The sequence below is a fragment of the Leptonotus elevatus genome, chromosome 5, assembly GCF_054856555.1.
Source record: "Leptonotus elevatus isolate MCC_2025b chromosome 5, RoL_Lele_1.0, whole genome shotgun sequence".
NCBI lineage: Eukaryota > Metazoa > Chordata > Actinopteri > Syngnathiformes > Syngnathidae > Leptonotus > Leptonotus elevatus.
The window spans coordinates 8,155,902-8,183,368 of record NC_141243.1 but is presented as its reverse complement, the minus strand read 5'-3'; the positions used below and the strand labels follow the sequence as shown (position 1 = coordinate 8,183,368).

General features: G+C 40.9%; 2 protein-coding genes across 4 annotated transcripts in view; one reads left to right on the top strand and one right to left on the bottom strand.

The window, feature by feature from the left end:
• Nucleotides 1-17,900, top strand: part of bmpr1ba (bone morphogenetic protein receptor, type IBa) — a 42,553-nt gene extending 24,653 nt beyond the window's left edge. For both annotated transcript variants that reach the window (XM_086076290.1, XM_086076289.1), the window contains exons 4-13: nucleotides 13,274-13,439; nucleotides 13,508-13,607; nucleotides 14,180-14,282; nucleotides 14,574-14,670; nucleotides 14,756-14,894; nucleotides 15,094-15,286; nucleotides 15,417-15,714; nucleotides 16,238-16,413; nucleotides 17,349-17,479; nucleotides 17,541-17,900. In XM_086076290.1, coding sequence (XP_085932416.1) covers nucleotides 13,274-13,439; nucleotides 13,508-13,607; nucleotides 14,180-14,282; nucleotides 14,574-14,670; nucleotides 14,756-14,894; nucleotides 15,094-15,286; nucleotides 15,417-15,714; nucleotides 16,238-16,413; nucleotides 17,349-17,479; nucleotides 17,541-17,666 — 1,529 coding nt within the window. In that variant the 3' untranslated portion in view covers nucleotides 17,667-17,900. The remainder of the gene's footprint in view (nucleotides 1-13,273; nucleotides 13,440-13,507; nucleotides 13,608-14,179; nucleotides 14,283-14,573; nucleotides 14,671-14,755; nucleotides 14,895-15,093; nucleotides 15,287-15,416; nucleotides 15,715-16,237; nucleotides 16,414-17,348; nucleotides 17,480-17,540) is intronic.
• Nucleotides 17,901-21,343: 3,443 nt separating this feature from the next.
• The window catches only part of LOC147173524 (netrin receptor UNC5C-like), a 184,357-nt gene continuing 178,233 nt past the window's right edge, over nucleotides 21,344-27,467 (bottom strand). For both annotated transcript variants that reach the window (XM_086076068.1, XM_086076069.1), the window contains 2 exons: nucleotides 26,239-26,417; nucleotides 21,344-24,863 (listed from right to left, as the gene is read on the bottom strand). In XM_086076068.1, the coding sequence (XP_085932194.1) occupies nucleotides 24,701-24,863; nucleotides 26,239-26,417 (342 nt within the window). In that variant the 3' untranslated portion in view covers nucleotides 21,344-24,700. The remainder of the gene's footprint in view (nucleotides 24,864-26,238; nucleotides 26,418-27,467) is intronic.

The following is a 27,467-nucleotide window of genomic DNA, read 5'->3' as shown; positions in this document are numbered from 1 at the left end:
TTTCAATCTCATTTGTGCAAAATTGATGGGTGGCGTAAAAGTTCAGAATATCAGTTAATACATTAAAATTATGATTATAAATAAATTATGATTATGAATGGCTGTGGGCAGATTCTGATGACATGGCAACACATACTGGCTGAACTTTGATTGGACAAAAAGAAAAGAAAAAAAAAGAAAAGAAAAAACTCCATCTATACGTACAAGAGAAATACAAAAAAATGAAGAAAATAATGTTGCGAATACATTTCTACATATTTATAGGGAAGAAAATAATTTAGTGTGTAAATGTAGGCCAGTGCTTCTAATAGTGTGAAGGCCTTCAACTGATTGGATGCGCTTGCATGTTAAGGGTTGTTTTTCATGTTGATACACATTAGGGTCCATGCTCTCCTGAGTGTTATTCTTTTTAACTCCGACCGCCCCTCCCCCACCTCCGTCTGTGGTTTACACCTGTTTGATACATTATCATCCCACCGTCACATTCCAAAAAGGAGGAATTTGAAGAATAACGTGCGCGCTTTTAAGCTGTCTGCCGCACTGCCCTGCCTCGTGAGTGATAGCGTCTGACCTTATTTTTTCTCATTTTCTTTTTTGGTGCAGTTTGGTTCTATTTAAAGTGACGGCGCTTGTTTCAGCTGGGGGAAGCTCTGAAGTGCGTCCAGCTCGCGGGCTCATCATAGCTCACGCGGTGCGCGCCCCTCGGCCCCCCCCCGAGGTCATCCGGCAACCTTTTGGCCGCGCGTCATCCATCCTCTCGTCCATCTTTCGCTTGTCACGGCTCACTTTAGAGACGGCTTTCCATTCTGGTCTGCCATCCAAGCGAGTGGCTCTGAAAGCCGTGACCGTCTGAGCATTACACACACACACACACACGCACACACGCACACACGCACACACGCACATAGAAGGCAAACATACAAAGTGTCTGCATGTTTCTGATTCATGTGAACACTGACTGCTCTGTCCAAGAATCCAAACAACAGCTGCCAGCGACTGAGACGTATGTGGAGTCTGACATCGAGTTGAACCCGGGCCAAGTTGTTCTTATTCTACAAGTTTTTCTTTTTTAAATGGAGTTTGTAGAGAAATCTCCAAGCACAGTTGGTTCATAAAAAACACAGCTTTTGTTTTTTTTGGGTTTGCCACCTGTTGAAATCAAAACATCACATTTTTTTTGTATATAGATGCGCAACAAATTCTTAGATTGAACAATTATTCTTTGTTAAAATCATGCATCGTAGTTAGCTTGCATGTCTTTTTCATGGTGAATCCTTGAAATGATTGTGAAACTATGAAGCTCAAATGTAGTGGCACGGGCAAATAAGCGTTGCAATTTGTCACCCATCCGTCTAGGTCTGAGATACTTGCTTCTAATTGGGACTCACTATGGCAACATTCATTGTAGGAGCTGACTATGGTAGAATTTATTTTTTATTTTATTTTTGGCCACATTATCACTAAATATGTTCATTCATATTGATGATGGGTTTGTGGTGCGGTTTTTGTACAGTATTGAAGGTTTTCTATTATTGAGTGGTTTAGTTCCCCACTCAACGTATAGTCCTGCTACCTACCAACATCTAAAAACGAATAACTTCCTGAGCAGAGGTACAAAAAAAAAATCGTTAATCATTTAACTTTTCAAACTTTCCTGGTGTCTGATGTTATAAGCTTACTCGAGTGCACCCCAGGCCTTTTCAGTTGTTTGAACTTCTTATTCTCGGGGCTCATTCATTGGCCGACGCATAAGTGATGGATTGGCCAAGCAATGGGAACGTCCGTTCATTCATTGGCCGGCCCATGGATGATTGATGTTGCTGGTGAAAGATTCAGCTCGGCGTGGGAGGAAGGAGATGGAACTGGTGGAGTTCCTTGGCCGAACTCTTTGAGACACCCTTTTGTCTTCTCTATTGTCTTTTTTTTTCTTCTTTGAACCAGCATGCTGATTCTCCATTGCTGTGCTAGTGTTTTCCAGTTTCTACCAATTGGTTGGGTACTATTTACAGTGGTACGTTGAGTTATGTAACCACCAACTTAGTGTATGTTTTTTTGAACTTGCGAACTGTTACTTAGATGATAGTTATACAAGTGTGAAAATAGATTACTTCTTCATCTTTAATAACAAGCAGTAATGAGAAGGTGCAATCCTTCTTGTCATAAATGTCCTCATGACAGATGTCATGAGAAGCAAAGAGATTTAAAAGTGTGAGCACCCCCTTTTAAATGGCAAATCCAGATGGCAGATCATCGGATTTCCAGAATTTTTTTTTTGCAATCTTGCCTCTGATCGGGGCTACATTAGGTAATTGCCCTAGAAGAAGTTCGGCAAAGTACAAGCCTTGAAATTCACCCGAAATTGTTGCTTCAAACCAAAATGCCTGACTTCATATTAAATTTTGCGCACAGATTCTTGAAACCTTTTTGTCTGTTGTGCAAATCCTCGAAATAATCATCAGGCTAGGCTCATTTGGCAAATTTCTTAGTAGCAGTTCGGAATTACATACGAGTGGAATTTACTTGAAATGGCTGCTTCAAGCCAAAATGGCTGACTTCTCTTCAATTTCAGTCATGGGTCCTTGAGACTTTTTTGTTTAACTTGTCACTGAGTTTTTTTTCGATTATGAGTGAGTTATGCTAGATATCACTATCTTACATTAGAAAGATAGACAAGCCACGGGAGGATTTACTATTCTTAACTGTTCCATATACAACCGAACTAAACCCGCTCGATGAAAATCTGCTTTAGGTGTTGTGTCTGTCAAGGCGATCCTCCTTCGGACAAGTACAGGACGACATGTTCCCTGTCCGTCAAGGAGAAATGAGTACGCTATGTCACACACACACGCACACACATACTGTACACACTCACAGATCTCCTGTGACCTTCCACCTGCGCCAGGCCGCAGCCTTCAGTGTGACTTCTGGGAAGCGAGGAGCAATAGCTTACATTTCATTGTCCTTGGTGGAAAGAAGCGGCACTGTATCAGTTTTCACGGTCAAAAGCTCCGCCAGTTGCTGTGCTTTTGTCACCAGCCACTAATGAGAGGCTGGCACCCCCATGTGTGTAGACTCTGAGGGTCTGGTTGAGCTTCACCAAACACCTGCCCCGCGGCCCCCCCACACACATTTCGCCAAAACATCTACAGTCACCCACGTTGTTGTTTTAACACTGTTCCCAGAGTTGTGGCAATGATTTGTAACTTTTAATCAGCTCTCTTTCTACTTTAGTTGTCTTAAAGGTACCTTGACTTGCGAGTGCCCCAATGAGTGTTTGCTGGATTTAGCTCAAGTTTGGTCCTAAGAGACTCAATTATTGCTTTTGAGTTAGATTTGTTCCAAACAGACACTGTTGATGACTAAGAGGTTATTTTGTCCAAAGAAACATTGTGGATATATTTGAATAAGATGTAGTCTTGCGCAAGACACAGTTGCTGTTGTTACAAACTTTCCCCCCAGTTAATAAATTAGTTGTGGTTCTGTTTAAAGCAACTCAGTTGATATCTTTGAATATATTTTTTTTCTTAACAGTCTCACTTAACGCTTTTGAGTAAGAGGTAGTTTGGCCAAAAGGGACACACTTATTGTGTTTGAGTAAGAGTTAGTTTTGTCCAAATATGTACGGTTGTCACTTGTAAATAAGTGGAAATTTTGACCAAAGAGTCGCAGTTAATGACTAAAATGTTGTTTTGTCCCTAGAGCTATATACTGTATTTAAGAGGTAGTTTTTCACAAAAAGACACAACTAATGTGTTTCATGTTTAGAAATGTATCTTTCAGTGAGATGTATTTTTTTCAGATTCCACTCAGTTGATGTTTTTGAGCAAAAGGTAGTTAGACTTAATGTCTTTGAGTAGGAGGTAGTCTTGTCCAAAGAGACACAGTTGACATCTTTTATTTTGAGGTAGTGAAGTCCAAAAAAGCTATAATTGATGAAGTGCATTGAGTAGGTTTACCCAAGAACACAATTAATAAGGATGCAGTAGTTTTGTCCCAAGAGACACTGGACATTCACTCATGCCTGCGCTGCGTCGATCTCAAAAGCTTCCTGCGGTTGCAAAGCGACACCTCATTAAAAGCGCTGATCAGCTGGCCGCCAATCCCAAAACGCAAAAGGGAGGTGTTGCTTCCGAGCAACTGAAAACAAAACGTTAACGTCTTATAGAAGACCAGGATGTATGACTGACGATATCGCGAGAATGCAAAAATTAACCCCTGAAAGGAAGCGAGAAGAGTTTGTGGGGGGGGTATTACATCCTGTAATGAATCCGCATCAGCAGTCTGACTGTTTTTTTGTAGGACACAGCTGGTCCAGCATGTTTTTGAGAGGAACTGCCGTGCGTGTTTATGACAAATCGGATTTGTGAATCAGGCCTCGATGATATGATTAAATACTCTGCCACTGGGAGCCGGACCATCTGTAGATCATGGACCAAAAAAAACGGTGTCAGTGCCAACATAAGGTTGGGAGTTAGGTAATAGGTAAGATAATCGGTTATGGTTAAGTTAAGCGAGTTTGAAATATCAGATATAAGCACTACTTAAGACTGAAGACGGTATCCAGTAATCATATGCTCATTTTATTTTTATTTTTATTAGTTTGTCCGGAGATGTGTCACCAGGCAGTTAAAATATGACATTGGCCGGCAGCCAGTGTAATACTGTAGCTCCGATCTTTCTGATTCCCACCGTGACTAGATCTCTCTCCTGTGTGCAAGTGATATACACTCAGTTTGCCATCAGCAGGCTGTTTTTATCATTTATTCATAAGTACTTTTTCTTCTGCGCTTGATATAATTTACGAGAGGATGAAATGTGATATTCCTCCGGAAGCAGAAAAGACAAAACAGTAATAGAAGCGGAACACGACCAACATTTCATGTCAAGATTATAGTGCACCAAAAGATCACAGTTATAAAAAATGATCTTGGTATTGCCAACATAAATTTGTCAGAGATTTGTTAATGGCACACACAAAAAAATATATAATATAAAAAAAATATTAGAGGATAAATACAATGGAGGGAAATGTCCTACCTGGAGTAGTAGTGTACACACTACAACCAATTTGGCTATATTGCATCTTGCTCTTTTTTCTGAAAGCGAGCCCTTTTGAAGGAAAAAAGTCTGCTTTACTTCCAAAAGAGCCAAGCTAAGTGCTCAATGTAAGTACAATATGATACAAGTTGTAATTCCGGGTTTGTGGACATACCATAAGGCTCAGTTTGAAATAGACACACATGATATGGACTGTACTGTAATATGGACCTTATGACGATGCAGATGGAAATGAGTGTTTAAATACATGCGCGCGTCTGTACGTGTGTTAGAACACGCTTGACAGCATGTTTGTCCGGTGAGATAGAGCAGAGGAGGTCTGGAGCTGGCGACGGCTGATATGTGCCTCAGTTAATGGCCAGCTAATCACACACAGTAGACAGCCGGACGCGCACCACTGTAAACACCCAGTGCCCGCTGCCTACTACACTTTTTGTATACCGGTGGCATTTGTTCATTTTGTATTTTGTCACAAAAACACAACTGCAGACAATGTTGACACACACACTGTATATACAGTATTGTATATGTGTTATAAATGAGAGCAACATGACCGTTTGAGCCCATAGATGACTGAGATGCCGCAGGCCTGAACGCAGGGCAAATAAACACATGCCAGCTGCAATGTTAACACCATCAACTTGCGCCTTGCGCGCACACACGTGTGCACGTACTTACACTTAAGGGGGGAAAAAAACACATCACAACTTACAGTATGTGTAGACTGGAGCAATGGTGGAACATTTTTTTTTTTGCAAACATTTGAGCGTACACGACAAAGAATGGCAAAAATAAACACGTTAGTTTACTGATTTTGCTGTGGCCCTTAGTTGCGTCTAAAATTTGTCTCCATATGCCGAGAGGTAAATAGAAAGAGACCTTTGTTATTCTCTATTGTTGTTGTTTTTTTGTTCCGTTCCAAATGACAGCGTGTTTTCTTTGGTAGTTTCTCACAGTGCCACTTTGAAACGGAAAACTGACTACTGATTACTGAGAAAAAAGTAAATACAGGCCATCCTCGTACTCCTGTTTTTTAGCACATCACTTTCTGACTGCGACGTTCAATTGGTGCATTTTGCTACCTAGGAAAAGCAACATATTAGGTAGTTTTTTTTGGGGGGGTATTTCATTGAGTGTCTTAAACTGCCATATGAGCCATCCACTGACCAACTGAAAGAACGTGCAAACTTTACATAAAAAAGAGCAGGTTCAAATCCTGAACCTTCTTCCCGGAGAAAAGACAGACAGACAGACAGATAACCTTTTTACATTTTTAAAAGTAATTCATCATTTGATTAGTCGCATGTCGGACTATTGGTTACGACATCTAGCTCGCAGTTGTCAGGTTTTGGAGCCTTGGAATAAACATCACGAGGCCTTCGAGATGTAAACAGACGATTGCAATCAGTGTTTCTGGAAGCGTCAGGGACGTGACATTTTTTTTATTACGAGCAATCACTCAAAAGAAAGCGACAGTGTTGAGGTGCTCTGCAACCAATCAAGGTCAGACATAGTAAACCATGAAAGATATTTACACTGTATCCCGTGAAAAGAGTGTAAAAATAACTCGACCTCGACGAGGTTCCTAACAACCAAAACAAGTCAGATGTTGCCATCTCGTGCTGGGTCATACGTCGAGCGTTTGAGCACGTTCACATACTTGAGGTCCTAAAGTGAATCCGTTTTATATTTGCCGGGGCACACCATTGGCTCCTGGCCGTCGTGTGCCTATTGTTTGTCAGCGTGATGTTTGCATGCCGCCGCCACCACGGAACAATGTGTCACATGATGGTATCACGGGAATAGAATGTATTATGGTAAAAATAGCAGGCGAGTGTGAGTATTTGCCGTAGTTTTTATTACCTATCTAAAGAAGGTGGCTTCGTATTGCTCTGGAATTAATTAGCTCAAAATAATTGTTGTGAATATGTTGTCTTCATAAATGTAACATATTACAAAAATAGCCCATCTGTCCGGCTACCATAAAACCGTCAGTTGAGTAACTTGATGATGACTGTGCTGACCATCATCTATTCATCAATCGATGTATTTGTCTTTGCCTTATCATGATCATTTCCATTTCAATGGCACTTAATAGCAATCGCAGTTGTCAACCAATTCAAAAGCAATCAAAGGAAATAAAATGTGCGTCAATGTTCACATTGGGTAAGCTTTTGATTTCATCACAACATGAGTTCTGAATTCTTGGATTTGTGCTTGTTGTGCTAACATTATGTACTTTACTCGGTCCGAGTCGCCGCTAATGGCTGTGACACAACTGGCCTCGGTCCAATCTTCTCGCCTGACCTTTTATTAACGGTTGCTGTCTACTCTTTTCCCACATGCATTTGTGAAACAAACCATTTGGCGTGTCTAATTAGTTCGACTTGCGCATATTCCAAATTTTACACTTTACTTAGCGTTCGATTATCTTGTTCTCTTGTTCAAGTAATCATCCACTACTATAGGCTCTTTCCAAATAATCCTTTCATTTTATTCCCATCGAGTAATCAAACAATGGCTGAGTGTCCACAATTCAACCACGTCCGTCTCAGCAACCAGATAGAAAGAAAAAAAAATATCATAGAAATGTCTTAATAGGCCGGCGGGTTATTTGAGTGGCCATGAAAACACTTGGGCGACCTGCCAAAATAAACTGCGTGAGCGTGTGATTCTGTGTGCGTGTGCGTATGACTGCAGTACACACCTCGGACCGGGGGTTGAGTTTCACGTCTGTGGACACAGTTGGCGGATAGCAACTTTCTTCAGGTCTTGAACGTTGAAGGCTGAGAGATCCCATGTCTGATTTGTGGTTAGGTAAAAACAATTTAGGACGGCCTGTTAGACCAAATATGCTCATGCGTACACACACACACTCACACACAGACACACATAGAGATAATAAATAACTCAAGAAAAGGACAAAAAAAAAATTCTCAGGAAGAAGATAGTGTTGAGTCCCTGCTGGGAGAAATCAGTTATGGTTATTGTCTGCAAGGCTCATAAATCTAATCAACCCTGAAAGAAGTTTGCACAAGACAAAACAATAACATGCATTTGCGCCGTAATTTAATTTGTTATGAGGGTGTTAGAGTATATAAATAAATGTTGATTGTATGTGGCCTATTATATGATGGGCAGGCAACCAGTTTCTAGGTATACCACCATTTTAAAAAGCCACGGTTTCAAAACCGCTAAAAGTAGGGCGAGTAGTCTGTGCAGGTAAAAATGAGCCAAGTCGACTCCTCGCCTACCGTTTTTGGCGTGAGTGACATTTCCCCTTGCCATACCTTAACTCTTTTTATGAACTAACTAACCCCTATCATAACTTCCTGATTACCCCCCAAAATAATTTTATTTATCTATATTCCAATTCATTATATACTGTAGTATGGGATCCCCTTTTCTGTGTATAAATCCTACAAAATCATTTGTTATGAACACGATATACCATTAAAAAAAAAAAAAATCCCAACTACATTGTCTGAAGCTTTGATTTTTATCTTAGGACAAATGGGCTTCCGGTGGTATGCATATAGTTTGACTTATTTATGAGAGAGAATTGACGACAAGACCAGATGCTCTCGATTCTGCACGCTCTTGCCTCTTTCTTTCTTCTTCTTCATCCTCTTTCGATTTCCCTTTTCTCCAGCACTGCTTTGTAGCTCCGAGGGCTTTTCTAGAAGGAATTGGGAGTTCCGGAATCCTTGTGTGTACCCGTCACTCATCCCCACAGGAGAGCACGCACACACAATATGTAGACTTGGCTTATTCACTAGAGAGTCATTTGTTCTGATTTGACATGATGAAGTGATGGTTAAAGTATTTTTTTTTTTCTCCACGCCAGCCAATTATCTTGGAATCGCTGTTTATTCTTCTTCTTCTCACAAATGGAATTGCCTTTTGGGGGCCTAAACATGCACAAGAGGACTCCCCAATTCACTAGCAAGTGGGTGTGTCTTGTCTTGTATTTATTTTGGGGGTGCCCCAACACACCCCTCCAAAACTCAAACAACAACAAAAAACGACAAAAACATCTCAGATACGAGTTAGACTAGAACCGAATCGAACTGGTTGCCAATCAATAGCAAGGCCCAACAACCTTTCACAGTCGCATTCACACGATCTTCAATAAACCATCATACAAGTCTTTGGAATAAAAAGTTGTCAAAGTCCCATTGTACCAGGTGAATGCAATCATCTTTATTGGAGGTGAATGAAATAAACCATTTCCCACAGTGTTGCTCCTACGAACCGTTAATCCTGATTAACGTTACTTGCCCGTCAACAACCTTACATACGAGATCAGCCCGGGTTTGTTTCAAAGGCTTTCAAAAATCAGGATGAGCAAGTCCGACTTCCCCGAAGTCATTAAGACATTCCGCCGTGATGGTTTTAGCTCATCCGATCGCTGACGTGAGGAACAACGTGAAGATTAAAAAAAATTGGGCAGCAAAGTACATGCAAGCGGGTACCCCTAACACGTCGCTCCCCCCACGTACTGGCGACCCTGTCAAACACGGGGAAGATGAACAACCACTTAAAGGCGAAGGAAGGAAGGGAGTGAGTGGAATGGAGGAGGCAGGTAGTATTTACACCAGCTCGATGAAAGGCTTTATTTGACACCAGCTGGATGACTAATGAACGCTCTTTCTTTGCTTTGGCCTTTCTTTTTCTATCTGGACCTGCCCGTCTCCATCTTGTTAGTCAAGCACAACGTGGTACTCCCTCACCTCCGTCCTCCGCTCCCAACAAAGCCCCCATGCGATGAAAAGAGTCTTTAAGCCTTTTTGGGGGTCTTCTGGGGCCGAGCCGTTGTTAATTGCGTGTTGACAGTGGCCTCTATATCCTGCCATCAGGGCTCAGAGACCAATAGGGGCGGGACCTGGAGACTGCTAATGGCGGTTGAAAGGCGAGTTTAGCAAAATAGCTTGAAACCATTTTGACGACTCATAAAACCTGTTGAGCTTTGTGATATGTTTTGACATTTGGAGAGCTGTAGAGTGGCAATCACTTATCACTGGATATGGCTTGACATTGACATCCAATTTGATTATTTTTTCAATTCATTTTTCATTTTCTGCGGGCTCTGTATCCGTCTGTGGTGGTGAAGAAGGAGCTGAGCCAAAAGGCGAAGCTCTCGATTTACCGGTCGATCAACGTTTCTACTCTCACCTATGGTCACAAGCTGTGGGTTGTGCCCGAAAGAACAAGATTCCGGATACAAGCGGCCGAAATGAGTTTCCTCCGTAGGGTGTCCCTGCTGTCCCTTAGAAATAGGTTGAGAAGCTCGGTCATCTGGGAGGGACTCGGGGTCGAGCCGCTGCTCCTCCGCGTGGAGAGGAGCCAGTTAAGGTGGCTCTGGCATCTGGTTCGGATGCCTCCTGGACGCCTCCCTGGAGAGGTGTTCCGGGCATGTCCACCGGCGGGAGTCCCCGGGGACGACCCAGGACACACTGCAGAGACAATGTCTCTCAGTTGACCTGGGAACGCCTTGGGATCCCACCGGAGGAGTTGGTTGAAGTGGCTGGGGACAGGGAAGTCTGGGCTTCAAAGCCGTCAGTTTGATTTGAGTTTCAAAGCTTTTCCAGTTATAATCATCTCTTTAAACATGACTGTACAATTGTTATTTCCTCCCAATGCTTGACCTTGTCGATTGACTCTGATCACCCTTCCTGCCACATGCAGATAGGATAAACTCACACAGTAGAACCACTCCACGCAAGACAAGGTGGTCGGTCATGGTTTGTAGATGGTCACAACATGGTGGAGAGGAAGAGATGGATTGGCAGATTACTGGCATTCCTGACATTTCCGCTGAAAATCGGGAGACAGCAGGGAGCCGCGAGGCAGCACGGTTACAAGATCAATAAATTCCGCTGATCATACTGTGAAGCGTAAATTGGCTTTGAATAATTATGTATTACCACAGTCTCCTCTTTGCTGTTGCAGCCCTTATGTAATTACAGAGACTCTTCATTGTTTTTTGTTCATTAAGCATGCGTCACTCCCAAGCTCCGAAGATATACTCCATGTTCTTTAGCTCCTGACACTGTAGTGTTTTACTCCACAGTCTCCAGTTTGCTGCCACAGCCCTAAATCTCTTCTCAAGTAAAGTGTGTCTCATTACTGTGGCCAACATTCCTACAAGTAGATACAAGAGACCTTTGTTCTCCTCTATTGTTGTTTGTATTGTGCCTTATCTGTGGAAGCTGCGGTATTACCCTGTGGTCCTTGGTCATCGGAATTAACGGACTATTCCGCCCGGTTGCTCCCATCTTACACGGCGTGCTAGTGGCGGATGCTGGGTGCGGGCCTTTTGTGTTTTGTCAACAGCACGGCGGCACCTCGCATGACGAGCCGCCGGACCCGCGCAGAGAGGCCACACCAGGAAAATGACAAAAGGGAAGCTAATGGAGGATGACAAGGTTACCTTAAAGATCCACAATCATGAAGAGATATGGAGAGTGAGCAAGCGCGGGAGAGAGGCGCTAAGTGTTTGCAGGAGGGCGGCAGAGTGAGAGAAAGGGCAGCAAAGGCCAACGTCTCTTGTGAGCCGCCGCAATAGTTCCCCGCAGATCTGTCACGTCTCGTTTTGGTTATCCTGTTTCACAGCACCCCTCCTCCGGCTCCTCCACTTAGTCCTCGCTCCGAGTGACCTCCTTTTAAAACCTTCATCCATCTTGTTTGTTCTTATTTCGTGTTTGCGTTTGATTGTTTCTCCCTTCAATAAATAAGTCCCTAATTGCTCAATTTAAAAAACAAAAACAAAACGCTGCTGCTTGTCTTGGTTAGCAACTTTGGGCACCAAGAAGAAGTAGTCTGCTGGCCTCATCTAAAAATAGCTCACCTGTGTCGTGATCATTGTTGCATATTGGTATTTATCCGTTTCGTACCATGTAAATCATTGTTGATCATTATTATGAAAAGTCATATACAGACAACAAACAAGAATAAGGTTGCAGACTTAAGCTTCCTGCGTGCTAGCAACAATGAATCGGCTTTCGTAGGAGGAACAAACTTGTGCATGTCTAGAGAGAGAGAGAGAGAGAGAGAGAGAGAGAGAGAGAGAGAGAGGGGAGAGAGAGGAGAGAGGGAAGAGAGAGAGAGAAAAAACACCCCCCACGCTCAGTTCTCAGCATCTCCTCTCGCAGCTGTCAGGCATCTGTTCTCAATGAGCGTGCCGGAATGAATGAAAATCCGAAAAGCTACGGAGGAGAGATACTTTTTGCACTTTCACACACTCCCCCTCCACATCCTCCCTCAAGTGACAAACAGGTGCGTCTTTGAAATAGGATAAGACGCAAGACCGAAGCTTTGTTCTGCTTCTTTTGGGAAAGTTTGACTAGTAAGATTGAAAAAGCATGTGTTGCAAGAAAGGACTTATCGGACTTATCAGTACAGTATCTGCTGTAGCCTACGCTGTTTGTGTTCATGCAAGTTTACAAAATGGAGGCATTGGTGAGTGGTGAGGGTGCAACTTGGGTTGCAGGAAAGCATTGAAATACAACTTAAGGAATACTTTTAGCAGCCTGCACAAATTAATACATTTAATAATTCATATCTCTGGCAAGTATGATTATAAATTTTCCATGCTTTGGTCACGTTGTTAGCTAAATATTGATTCCGAATTACAGTTGCAGGCATTTTGTCTTTCTTTGTATTTAGTATCAATGGTTTCTATCAGGGGTGTAAGGCGATAATTTTTTTTTAACCGTAATTAATCGCATGACTTCAATAGTTAACTCACGATTAATCGCAAATTATATATCTGTTCTAAATGTACAATAAAATATTTTTTTCCAAGTTAATTCATACTCTTGTTAACATAAAAGTGTGAAGAACATTAAAGCTGCATCTTTTAGTCATTGGTACAATAATTTCATAATAATTCATAAAATTGAGTTAAAATTAAAAAGATGTACTCTACTGTAAAAAAAAAAAAAGAGTGATATTGATTTGTGTTGGTCATTTTCTGTCACTAGATGGCATAATTGCATTTGTAAGACGTTGGTGACTGTTAAGTGTATTTTTCTTTTCAAATTAAGAGCTATCTAATCTAAAATTAACATGAAGTAACTTGTGAAATTCTGCACATTTTTAAATTTGACACCTATAATTGTGGCATGATAGTGGTAGCATTAAGAGGTTTATTAGGTCCACACAGAAGGCCCAGCTACCAAATAACAAGGTCTGCCCTTCCTCCATCTCCCAGGCAACATATTGGACAGCATGCTGATTCGAGCATCCAGTAGGGAAGCGGCGGCAGTGGATGGCGGGAAAGAGAACAGCGGAAGTGCGTCCACCACTTCCTCGTCGCAGCCGAAGCTTTGGTGTCACTGCAACCACCACTGCCCGGACGACTCCACCAACACGTGCAGGTACGCCGGCACGCTCGTCCCCAACGAAAGGACGGCCAGACCGATGGAATAACTGAAATGTACTTCAGGACTGATGGCTACTGTTTCACTATGGTGGAGGAAGATGGCGGCGTTCCCGTCTTGTCTGCAGGTTGTCTGGGGATGGTCGGGTCTGCATTTCAGTGCCGAGTGAGTATATCCAAACAATTTCAATTGGATTTCCAACAGCTTCAAAAATATGCACAGGTGTTCCTTGACTTATTAGTTGCATTAGTTCCATGACGCCTGCAACCGCATAAAAACCGCGACTTGTTCGATTTAACATCCAAACAGCACTTGTGAAAAACTGCGCTAGGAGAGGCCAGCACCAGACAATTGTCCCATTTCGCTGACTTGACCCAGGCGCAAGGAAATTAAATGAATTTCGTCAACAGGCTCCAAATCACACCTTTAATCATTCGCAACCGTCAAAATTGAATTGCTGAATAAATGAAATGTTGCGATATTTTTTGTTTCTAGCATTTGAATTTTTTTTCCGTGTGCAACGTGATTCTGTTAACATGTAGTCAGTCCTCCCTGAACATCCCAAATTAACTGCGCAGCAATTTTGCACATTTGTTAGCTTTGATCAGCTTTTCCATATCTGTTCACATCAAGTGTGTTTCGCATTAATCATATGAAAAGTAGGGAAACGTGTCAAAGTTGAGTCACTCGTAAATCAAGTTGTAAACATCATATATGTCTTGGTTTGTTGTGTTTAGGACACAGGAAGCTCGCGTGAAAGGCGGACATTGGCATGCTGCACGAATCAAGATTACTGCAATCGATTCCTTCATCCTACGCTGCCGCCTCTCGATCCGCCTTGTAAGTTTGTCTTCTAAAATGATCATTGCAGTAAAAGGTGGAGTCAGGATAAATTTGCCCCTGTAACCAGTTCCACCGATTGACATGAAATTGGGTGAAAATGTGAAGAACCCATGTCTGAAACTGAACCATCTTGGTTTGGGATCGTACGTTGAGTTAGCCCGGATGAGCCCCTGCCCGGAAGCAGGTGCCCGAGACAGATGAGCGACGCTTAATTGCCAAGCTTTTTTTGGAGAAGTTGACTTGAACAGTGCTTAAATTGATTAATATGGGTGCACTTTTTTTTCCCAGTCTATGTCGATGGCAAGATCCACCATATGGCCTTGTTGATCTCCGTCACTGTCTGCAGCATCATTCTGGCTGCTATTATTGTCTTCTGCTACTTTAGGTGAATATTACCCAGCAACATTTCTTCTCTAAAAGGCTCTGCAGACTATTCATTGTGTTTGTGTGTGTTTATTTTGTTCAAATAGATATAAGCGCCAGGTGTCCCGTCCTCGCTACACCATCGGCCTGGAGCAGGACGAGACCTACATTCCTCCCGGAGAGTCCCTGAAGGATTTGATCGAGCAGTCACAGAGCTCTGGTTCAGGCTCAGGGCTCCCCCTGCTGGTGAGATGGGAGTACTCCACGACCAGGGGCCAGTAAATAGGGAATATACTGTACAGTCCAAAATGTTTAACTAAATATATATCTAACAAACAATCTGTTAGAATATATTAGCATATATATATAATGTAAAATATCCACATGTGTAGGCACACTTAAAAAGTTTTAACCTGCATCTTTCTGCCCCCCCCCCCCCCTACAGGTGCAGAGGACAATCGCCAAGCAGATCCAGATGATGAAGCAGATAGGCAAAGGCCGCTACGGCGAGGTGTGGATGGGTCGCTGGCGAGGGGAGAAAGTGGCGGTTAAAGTCTTTTTCACCACCGAGGAGGCCAGCTGGTTCCGTGAGACCGAGATCTACCAGACGGGCCTCATGAGGCATGAGAACATACTCGGTAAAGACGGCAATCATTCGTCATTTGACTAGTCACTGTTTGGATGGTACATAATAACAACACTAAACAAAAAAAAATCGACCACATGACAAAAAAAAAACCCAAAACATTTTGGCTTTCATTGTCTCAGGATTCATCGCGGCGGACATCAAAGGCACGGGTTCGTGGACGCAGCTGTACCTGATCACCGACTACCACGAGAGCGGCTCGCTCTACGACTTCCTCAAGTCCACCACGCTGGACAGCAAGGCCATGCTGCGGCTGGCCTACTCGTCCGTGTCGGGCCTGTGCCACCTCCACACGGAGATCTTCGGCACGCAGGGGAAGCCCGCCATCGCCCACAGGGACCTGAAGAGCAAAAACATCCTGGTCAAGAGGAACGGCGCCTGCTGCGTCGCCGACTTGGGTCTCGCCGTCAAGTTTATCAGGTGCGTTAGAAGTGGGATACTTTGACAACCGTGGTATGTCCAGTTGGTAGGAATCAGGGTTAAGGCTGCCACTCCAAGGAGGAAAATGGTGTCAGAAATGAGATATTTTGCCAAAAAGTCACTCTGTAACATTTTGTCAATACAGTAAATCGTTTTTTTTCTGCAACCTAACATACAGATTAAAGCTAGTGCACAGAGGGGGCAATTGGTGTCAGAAGTGGTATCCTTAGCCACAAATAACACCCCCAATAATATTTATATATAATCAAATGAACTCTCTTTCAAACCAAGGTTCAGGCTACAGAATTCCCAAATGGTGTCAGAAGTGGGATACTTGGTGACTAGTCCATCAGTCTACATGTTTTTTAACCCTAAATAGATTTTGGTTTTATGTCTTTCAGGGTGCTAGTCAGGACTGTATAATGGTATCAGAAGTGGGATACCACAAGGCCAACTGTGGCTTGCCCAATTTGTAGGCGTTTTTTTTATTTTTTTATTTTTAAGCCACCATGTCTCTGTGCAGCGATACCAACGAGGTGGACATCCCCCCCAACACCCGAGTGGGCACCAAGCGCTACATGCCCCCCGAGGTTCTGGACGAGACGTTGAACAGGAGCCACTTCCAGTCGTACATCATGGCCGACATGTACAGCTTCGGGCTCATCCTGTGGGAGATCGCCCGTCGCTGCGTGTCAGGAGGTATGGCATCCATTTGGGTACAACAACAAACATGCTTCAAATTCAGGTTGATGGTGCTACTCAGAGGTGTCAGAAGTGGGATGATAAATCACTATGCCATCTGTAACATGCCCACTTGGGCTACTTTTTCTCAACCTCAACCAACTAGGAAAAGCAGGTCATTAAAAAAAAAGGTGTCAGAAGTGGGAAGCTAAGATACAGTCAGCTATGACATGCCAGTTCAGAGTACTGATTTTCCAGCCTAATAGGAATAAGTTCAAATCAAGGCAAAGCATGATCTATGAAGTGGGATGCTAAATCACTATGCCAACTCTGACACAACCTAATAGGAAAGGTGACAACAATTGTGTCAGAAGTGGGATGCTAAGCCATCTTTTGTATGCAACCAATCAGGTTCAAATAAAGTTTTATGGTTTTCTCAAATGTGGAAAAGGTGTCAGAAGTGGGATGTTAACACACTAGGTTGTATGTTACATGCCACTTTGGAATAGGTTCAAATCAAGGTGAAAAATTGTTACAGAAGTGGGATGCTAAGCCACTACGGCGTTTGTGGCTTGTGCATTTAGTCTACTTTCTCTCTTTTCACAAAGTTTGGAAAAAAGGTGAAAATGTAGTGTCAGAAGTGGGGTGCTAAGACATCTGTAGCATACCTGTTTAGTGCACGGATTTCATTTGTTTTAAGTATAGATTTGATGAGAGCATGAGCGTACTACTCTGAGGTGACAGAAAAATCGACACCACTTTCCCCCATGTTTAAACATGTTCCTGTAAGGTAGCGAGAAATAATACAGATGAGGTGGTCGCTTAGCTTCCCACTTCCGACTCCTTCCTCCCCCCCAAATTTTTAATCTTTTCCCATTAAGGTGCAAATCCTGTCCACTCGTAGTATCTCAATCTTATGGGCCTTTTTTTTTTCTCTCTCCATTCACGTGAAGGCATCCTGGAGGAGTACCAGCTGCCCTACCACGACCTCGTCCCGAGCGACCCGTCATACGAGGACATGCGAGAGGTGGTCTGCATCAAGAGACTGCGGCCCTCCTTCCCCAACCGCTGGACCAGCGATGAGGTACAACCTGGCACAACACGCACTCGAAACACACGCGTGAGCAAAATGCGTTTTCCCGCAGTGTTTGCGTCAGATGGGAAAGCTGATGAGCGAGTGTTGGGCTCAGAATCCGGCCTGTCGCCTGACGGCTCTGCGGGTGAAGAAGACGCTGGCCAAGATGTCCGAATCGCAAGATATCAAGTTGTGAGGGTGGCGCTCGCTCGCCTCAGGTGCTTTCTGTGAAAGCTAATGTCGCTTGGAGGAGAAGTGTGAGGAAGACGGGCTGGCACTATGTGACAAAGTGTACTGTGATGTGAGGCTTGAGTATGTTTTTCTTCATGCTGGTTACATTTGTAGCGTGTACAAACGTTTTGATTTTCTCCTTGTCGCGGCTTGTGTATTTTCCATGTCAAACTTCATTAAAAGTATTTGTTAGAAGCGACCTGATTCTGATGTTTATTGTAGCTTGCGAGATGAAGTCGGAAGTTTCAGGAGCAGAAAAAAAACCTCTGATACAAGCACAATCAAGCAAATCAAAACTTCACTTGAGTTGAGTAAGTAAGAAAGTAGGGTTTTAAACTTGGGTCAGCGTTTCAAAGTACAGTTCTGAACTATGATTAGGGTTTCAAAGTAGGGTTTTAAAACGACTAGTAAAACTACCTTTCTTAAATTAGGGTTTTAATTTACGGTTAATGTTTTAGGGTTGGGTATTAAATTACGATTAGGGTTTCAAAGTAGGGTTTTGAATAGGAGTTAGGGTTTAAAAGTGGGTTTTTGAACTTCAATTAGGGTTTTAAAGTAGGGTTTTTAAATAGGATTAGGGTTTCAGAGTAAAGTTTAAAATAGGGATTAAGATTTCAAAGTAGGGTTATAAACTAGGGTCAACGTTTTAAAGAACAGTTATGAACTATGATTAGCGTTTCAAAGTAGGGTTTTAAAATGACTAGTAAAGCTAGCTTTCTTAAATTAGGGTTTTAATTTACGGTTACTGTTTTAAGATTTGGGTATTACATTTCAATGAGGGTTTCAAAGCAGGGTTTTGAATAGGAGTTAGGGTTTAAAAGTGGGGTTTTAAACTCCAATTAGGGTTTTAAAGTAGGGTTTTTAAATGGGATTGGGGTTTGAAAATAGGGTTTAAAATTAGGGTTAGGGTTTCAAAGTAGGGTTTTAAACTGGGGTCAGCATTTCAAAGTACAGTTCTGAAATATGGTTAGCGTTTCAAAGTAGGGGTTTAAAACAACTAGAAAAACTAGCTTTCTTAAATTAGGGTTTTAATTTACGGTTACTGTTTTAGATTTGGGTATTAAATTACAATTAGGGGTTCAAAGTAGGGTTTTGAATAAGAGTTAGAGTTTAAAAGTACAGTTCTAAATTTTAAACAGGATTAGGGGTTAGGGTTAGAGTTTCAAATTAGGGTTTTAAACTAGGTTCAGCGTTTTAAAGTACAGTTCTGAACTATGATCAGCGTTTCAAACTAGGCTTTTAAAATAACTAGTAAAAAGTGCTTTCTTAAATTAGGGTTAGGGTTAGGGTTTTAAATTAGGGTTTCAAATTAGGGTTTTAAACTAGGGTCAGCAATTCAAAGTACATTTCAGAACTATGATCAGAATTTCAAACTAGGTTTTAGGGTTAGGGTTAAGATTAGGGTTAGGGTTAAGGTTAGGGTTAGGGTTTCAAATTAGGGTTTCAAGCTAGGTTCAGCGTTTTAAAGAACAGTTCTGAACTATGATCGACGTTTCAAACAAGGCTTTTAAAATGACTAGTAAAAAGTGCTTTCTTAAATAAGGGTTAGGGTTAGGGTTTAGGGTTAGGGTTAGGGTTCGGGTTCGGGTTAGGGTTAGGGTTAGTGTTTCAAAGTGGGGTTTTAAACTAGGGTCAGCAATTCAAAGTACATTTCGGAACTGTGATCAGAATTTCAAACTAGGCTTTAGGGTTAGGGTTAGGGTTAAGGTTAGGTTTAGGGTTTAAAATTAGGGTTTAAAACTAGGGTCAGCGTTTTAAAGTACTGTTCTGAACTATGATCAGCGTTTCAAACTAGGCTTTTAAAATGACTAGTAAAGTGCTTTCTTAAATTAGGGTTAGGGTTAGTGTTTGAAAGTGGGGTTTTAAACTAGGGTTAGTAATTCAAAGTACATTTCGGAACTATGATCAGAATTTCAAACTAGGCTTTAGGGTTAGGGTTTGGGGGTAGGGTTAGGGTTTCAAATTAGGGTTTTAAACTAGGGTCAGCGTTTTAAAGAACAGTTCTGAACTATGATCAGCGTTTCAAACAAGGCTTTTAAAATGACTAGTAAAAAGTGCTTTCTTAAATTAGGGTTAGGGTTAAAGTTAGGGTTAGGGTTTAGGGTTAGGGTTAGGGTTTCAATGCAGGGTTTTAAACTAGGGTCAGCTTTTCAAATTACAGTTCTGAACTATGATCAGAATTTCAAACTAGGCTTTAGAGTTAGGGTTAAGGTTAAGGTTAGGGTTAGGGTTAGGGTTAGTGTTTCAAAGTGGGGTTTTAAACTAGGGTCATCAATTCAAAGTACATTTCGGAACTATGATCAGAATTTCAAACTAAGCTTTAGCGTTAGGGTTAGGGTTTCAAATTAGGGTTTTAAAATGACTAGTAAAAAGTGCTTTCTTAAATTAGGGTTAGGTTTAGGGTTAGGGTTAAGGTTAGGGTTAGGGTTAGGGTTAGGGTTAGGGTTAGGGTTAGGTTTAGAGTTAGGGTTTAGGTTTAGGGTTAGGGTTTCAAATTAGTGTTTTAAACAAGGGACAGCGTTTTAAAGTACAGTTCTGAACTATGATCAGCGTTTCAAACTAGGCTTTTATAATGACTAGTAAAAAGTGCTTTCTTAAATTAGGGTTAGGTTTAGGGTTAGGGTTTCAAAGTAGGGTTTTAAACTAGGGTCAGCGTTTCAAACTAGGCTTTTAAAACGTCTAGTAAAATAAGCTTTTTTAAATAAGGGTTTTAATATATGGTTACTGTTTTAGATTTGGGTGTAAAATTACAATTAGAGTTTCAAAGCAGGGTTAGGGTTAGGGTGTGTGTTTAGGGTTAGGGTTTAGGGTTAGGGTTTAGGGTTTAGGGTTTAGGGTTTAGGGTTAGGGTTTAGGGTTAGGGTTTAGGGTTAGGGTTAGGGTTTAGGGTTAGGTTTTAGTGTTAGGGTTTAGGGTTAGGGTTTCAAAGTAGGGTTTTAAACTAGGGTCAGCGTTTCAAAGTACAGTTCTGAACTATGATCAGAGTTTCAAACTAGGCTTTAGGGTTAGAGTTTCAAAGTAGGGTTTTAAATTAGGGATAGGGTTAGGGTTTAGGGTTAGGGTTTCAAAGTAGGGTTTCAAAGTAGGGTTTTAAACTAGGGTCAGCGTTTCAAATACAGTTCTGAACTATGATCAGCGTTTCAAACTAGGCTTTTAAAACGATTAGTAAAACAAGCTTTCTTAAATTATGGTTTTAATTTATGGATACTGTTTCCGATTTGGGTATAAAATTACAATTAGAGTTTCAAAGCAGGGTTAGGGTTTAGGGTTTAGGATTAGGGTTTTAAACTAGGGTCAGCGTTTCAAATTACAGTTCTGAACTATCATCAGAGTTTCAAACTAGGCTTTAGGGTTAGGGTTTAGGGTTTCAAAGTAGGGTTTTAAACAGATTAATGTTTTAAAGTGGGGTTTTCAACTTGGGTTAGGATATCAATTTAGGGTTTTAAACAAGGGTTTGGGTTTTAAAGTAGGGTTTTGAAATAGGGTTAGGGTTTCAATGTAGGATTTTAAATTAAGATTGTGGTTTCAAAGGAGGGTGTGGGTTTCAAATGAGTTTCAAAGCCACGATTGAACCAGAAGTGATATGTCCTCCAAGTTGTGTAGAAAAAAAAACAACAGCAGCACAGCAAATCATGTTGAGCATTTTGCTTATAAATATAATTTATTAATCGTCTTAAAAATTCTTTCTTACACTTTGTACAGAAAACAAGGAGCTGGGGGTAAGGGGCAAAAAGATCAAAGTCATGACAAGCGTGCCGGATGCAACCAAAACAGTCACCAGCAGTTCAAATCAGCCGACAGCAAAATGGGACAAGCACAGCCAACACGTCCATCATGACAACCAATGGCAGTTTGCATAGTCGACAAAAACAAAAACAAAGAAAACATACTACTTCCTACATTTTTTTCTTTTTTCTAATTCTTAAAGTGACAGTACACAAGTGTACACACTGTAGTCAAATAGAAAACACTTTTTTTCTTCTTCTTACATTTCCATACAATAACAACACTTGATTTGTTTCAGTCGAGTCCCCGCGAAACGTTCGTCTGGCGGGTCAACTCTCGACTGGCACGTTTTCAAAAATGAAGAAAGAAAGGCAACGTTGTCGCCTTTGGGTTTGAGTTTGCATTTGAAACGCACCCTGTAACCCCTTTTCAATGAGCACTTACATCAGGAAACATTCACATCAACCAACCTAGAACCACATTTTATAGCAACCCCAAACAAGAAAAATAAACTAAGAAAAACATAAACAACAACAAGCTTTTGCCTGCTACATTGTAATGTTTATGTTCTTTCAAGATTGGGGTCATTCTAAATTGCTGAAAATTAAGAACAAGTCAAAACTGAGGGCGATTGAATTATTTTTCAAATATTTTCGGCAATACATCATTTTGTTATGCTTGGTCGGATGAAAACATTTTTTCCCCCCTTTATTTGCTCAAATGTTTATATTTTTTAAATAAAAAACATACATAGCCGATAAAATAATTTGTCTGTTCCTTTTTCCCAGTTTGATCTGAAAAATAAAGGAAAAACCTGATTTTAAATCTGAGGCTAAAAAGAAAAAAAAGGAATAAAAGAAGTTACAAATAAGAACATACAGTGCATGAATATTTTTGTTTAATCTGAAAATGAGAATGTTTTTGGAACAATGCAAATCTCTATTTATCACGCCTAAAAAATAAAGCTTAATGTTTGGTTTTTCTCCCAATGAAAAACAATTGGATATTAGCGCAATGCACAAACAAAACTAAACAAACTACTTACTAAACTAAATACTACTTAAAATCAGAATTTTTTTTTAATTGGGCAAAAATAACTTCAAATTATGGAAGAAAAAAAAAAGAGCTTAGATTTTTTTCCTGTTTTAACAGTTTGAATGCCTATATAAATTTTAAATAAATACGAATAAAAAAAAGAAAATAAATGATTTTAAATGCGATGAACATTTTAGTCAGATTTTTTTTCTTTTTTTTTTTAAAGAAAAATTAACCCATAAACACCAAACCAAAATAAACATTGGGTGTGCCAAGCTAAAACAAAAATCTCGCTTTGTTTATTCGTTCTATTCTTAATTATTATTTTTTTGTACACAAAAGACAAAAAAATAGCACAACCCTTCGAATCTGAGAACGTTTTCAGAATAATGCATGCCTTTTATTTCCTCATTATGAGTGCTGACCTAAACATAAATCATGATGAATGAATGAATCATTTTTAAATTTTTGGGAGACAAAACTAATAATTATTTAGACAATTCAAACACGATGCACTAACCAAAAAACAAAACAAAACACGGATGTTTTCTTACCAATTGTCTTTTCTTTTGGCAGCACTGAGCTAAAAAAAAAAAGGGGGAAGTAAATCATTTTTAAAAATCTGACAACTGTTGAAAATGATGCAAAACTTATATATATATATATATATATATATATATAAATACAAAAAAAATAACATTTGTTCTATTTCAAATATTAATCTTATTTTTAAAATACATTAAATAATATGTTTTGAGTCTCAATTCTTCAAATATACTTGAAGGTCAACCAACAAATAAATGTGTGTTTTGAAAATATTTTCTAAATAATGTTTTAATCTTTTTTTTTAATCTATAAAAAATATATATTTCTCGAAATTATTCAAACACGATTCCCATGGAAACGTTTTTGACATAACTTCAAATAATTATGATCCAATAAACATAACAATGATCATCAATGAGGGGAAAAATAGAGTACTTTTATACTGTATATGACAATCATGTATTTACATGAGTCATTCAAATAAAACATACAGTATTGTCAAGGCCACTGGATGGCGCTAGAGATCAACATGGCGGTGATGTCACACTTTACACCAGAAAGGCTCTAACTGTATGAATATGGATGACATATTTGAAAAAAGGAAAAAAAAGAGTGTATTAATCATGGTGCGTTCACTGCCTCCTCTTTTCTCTTTGACCCCCTGCTGGCTGTTCGTCATTATGAAACATAATACTGCATACTGCAGTTGTAACTCATATAGATTTTCTTGCTATGCCTTGCATTCTTTCATTCAATAATAATTAGTATCATCAAATAAAAAATATGAATAATAATTCGGGAGACTCTACTTTCATGTACTCATCAAAAATAAATTCCGCTCATATGTATCACATAACATCTGCACTTTTCTTCATCTGCCATGCCTGCGTCGAGGAAACCGGTCGAGTGATGACATCATCCGAGTGGAGGCGGGCATTTGAGAGGGGCTTGTTACCCGGTAGAACCTCTGATTGACAGTTACTATAGGACGCCGCCTTTGATTCGCTGGGTCGTTCGTTTCGCCTCTGACCCTTTTTTAAATTTTTGAAATGTATATCATTTTTCGCTACCTTCCGTTTGCATCGCTAGCGGTTAGCCCGCTACACGTGATGCTAATTTTTCAACATCATTAGTTTAGTTTGTTCCCAATAAAATTTGTACAAACACTCACCAAAGCGTTTCCTTTAAAGCTATCTTCCCCTTATTCTTACTACCGGTTAGCAACTGTCGCTAAGGCTTTACATCAATTCTTATCCTTAGCTGATTTTATTAGCCCACGACAGCAGCTTTTAATCCACATTGTTCGTTTAGTTTGTTCCTGATGCGTCGACAGTTGTACAAACACTCGGCAAAACATTTTTCTCTCAAGCTATCTTCTTTTTAAGCTTGCTAGCGGTTAGCAAACGCTTTCCAACCAATTCGTGTCCATAGCCCGCTACATATGATACCACTTTGAAGTAACATCGCGAGACGGATAAAAATTTGTACAAACAGTCCCCAAAGCATTTTTATCCCTTCACCTTTGCTAGCGGTTAGCAACCATCGCTAACGCTTTTCTGTCATCTATGTCCGCAGTTCATTTTGAGTGTGTGTTTTTTTTGGGGTCGTGCCGCTAGCATCTTCCTCCGTTAGCCTGGCCCGTGTACGTGGCCACCGTTGCCATTTGTCCGTGTCGTTGGTCTTCTGGCCTGGTCAGTGTTCCACGGTCATGGAGCAGAAGTTGCTGTCGTGGCGACCCATCTCTTCCAGCACGGCGGCCAGTTCGTTGAGATCCCCGTCGGGGAAATGCTGCGCCTCCCACAGGTCCAGGATGACGCCCGTCGGACTGGACTTGGTGGCGAAGTAGTTCAGGTACCTGAGGAATGGCAAAAACAAACATGAAGCTAACGTTCACTGAGTGCAATTAATTTCATGCAATTAATTCAACTGTTGGAATGAATTCAAGCACAATCTTGCTGAAAAAAATGTTTGCGATGTCATTTTTTTAAAATAGGAAAATAGTATTGTACACTACGAAGATAAGTCATAACATACACTACTAAATTGAATATAAAGAATTTAACAGTTTGTGTGTCGTGATTTCATGCTACACTGAACATCAACATTGTGCTGCTCCTTTTGGTGTGCACACCTTGGTCACCAGGTGGCAGTATAATACTAACATAACGTCACAACTAAGTCACTCAGTAAGCTGACAAATATAACAACCTGGACTGACACTAGCCTGACAACTTAAGCCAGAAGGCAGCCATCTTGCGTTGCCGCTGTTGGGTGACAACCTCTGTTATTTCTTTGCTGACAACACTGTTATCGCACCGTGGTTTGGTCTACATTTGGCAGCGTTTTCATTTCATTGGTCATCATTCTTGAGAACATGATGCAGATTAATCCGTTAAGTTATACGAGAACATTTATAATTACATTCTTAGCAACGAAATGTGCATGTAGCGCTTCTCTAAGACATATTGGTACAACCTTACGCTACACACAGGAATTTTGGCCATAGAGACAGAAAATAACGTGAAAACGTAAAAAATGTATTAAAGTAAGGCCCGCTTAGCGAATGGCAACACAAGATGGCCTCAGATGGTGTTAGCATGCTAGCTGACACTATTGAGCCTGGAGGTGTTTTGTTTGCACTGAATGATTGACCTACTGTTATTATTTATGCGAAAATGGGCTCTTGATTATGCACAAGCTAGATGCATGGTCACAGTGTGTTTTGCCGCCATCTTTTAGCCAAGCAAGTCCTAAGTCCTAAAACTGTCCAAGTCTAACATAAGCCATGTGACTCAAGTCCCCTATTTCTCGTCTTGTGTGAAGCATGAGATTGGATTTATAGTGACAAAACACAATCTTGTTAAAAAAAAAGAAAGAAGGAAAAAATGAACAACAGGTGAGTCCATCAAAGGCCCTGAATGTCTCGAGGAAAGACTTTGATAGTTTGTCTCATCCTCGTCTTCCTTCCTCCAGCTTTCACTCTTGTCTTTTCTTCCTTTGACTTTGTTTTTTTCCCCCTCGTCAACACTTTGTTGCCAGCGAGGCCTCCTGCTGTTCAGCTCTGCAGCTCACATTGAACTCTTACTTTTCGTCTCACACACAAAAGTCGGGAAGACGCTGGAGACAAAACGCTCACTCGTGTTTTGACGCTCGTATCATCAACAAGAATTGAGAACTAAAGAAATGAATGAAAGTGCGTGACATGCGGCGTCGCGGAGGATTTTGTCCACCTGTCCAGGTTGAGTTTGTGCGCCAGCATCCTCCAGTCGTTGCCTCGCGTCTGCGGCGCGTCCAGACTCCCGCACAGTTTGTGTCTGATGGACAAGGGGATGCGGAAGGCGTGCGGCCCCACTAACGTGGTGATGTTGCTGGCCGGGTCCATCAGGGACGTGTCTATGCACTGGAGCTCCTACAATGAAAGAATGGAAATGAATGCTCATCAGCCTTTTTGGGCTTCCAAAAACACTACAACACCTTATTTTTACAAAAAGGAGCATGACGCCAAAAACTGAAGTGAAGCACACAGAGAAGTTCCTCCACTAACTTCCACACTCGCAAAGGTCCACAAGTCACAAAGTCTTACGTGGAGCCGCCTGCGACTGTTCAATCATTCATAGCGGGGCGAGAGGTCACGTCGACATGACCGGAATAGAGGGGCTTTGATTTTGGCGTATCCGCAAAAGCTGAGCGCGTACGCCGGGTGGGTTCAAAGGTCAGACCATTCTTTTTTTTTTTTTTTGGTCTCTGGAATGTCATCGCTTTGAACTCCGTCTCAACGGCCACGTCGGCCTTTACGCCGAAACTTGTGCAAATGAGATGGGAGGCTCGTCAAGAGGACTTTGGTCAATGTATGCATTTACAGAACTTTTTTATTTATTATTTAACTATATAAGTCATCTGAATAAATGTTCAGAATTAAATTCTCCCTCCCCCTCTATATATATGTATACATATATATATATATGAAATAGGGGTGTCAAAAATTAGAGAGTTAATTTTGAGTTAATTTGAAGTTCCTTTAATGTCCTTTTTTTATGAACGCCCCTTACTTGGAAAGCTTGTACTGGGGGAATTCCAGTCGCAACGCAGCAGACACGTCCATGTCAAAATTTAGCAGTAATAATCTAATTTAATAATAATGCATATATTTAGAGAGACTTGGGGTCAAGTTTTATTTTAGAATTTTAAAGACTTGCAAAATTTCACAAGTTACTTTACATTAAAGATAACATAGCTATTAATATGAACAGAAAAATGCACTGAGCGGTCAACAATGTCTTACAAATGCAATGATGCTATCTAGTGGCAGAAAAATTGCCTCAACACAAATCTATTACACACTCAGTTTTTTACAGTACAGTACAGTACATCTTTTTAATTTTAACTCAATTTTATGAATTATTATGAAATAACTGTCAATGACTAAAAGATGCAGCCATATTTCATCAGCCATATATAT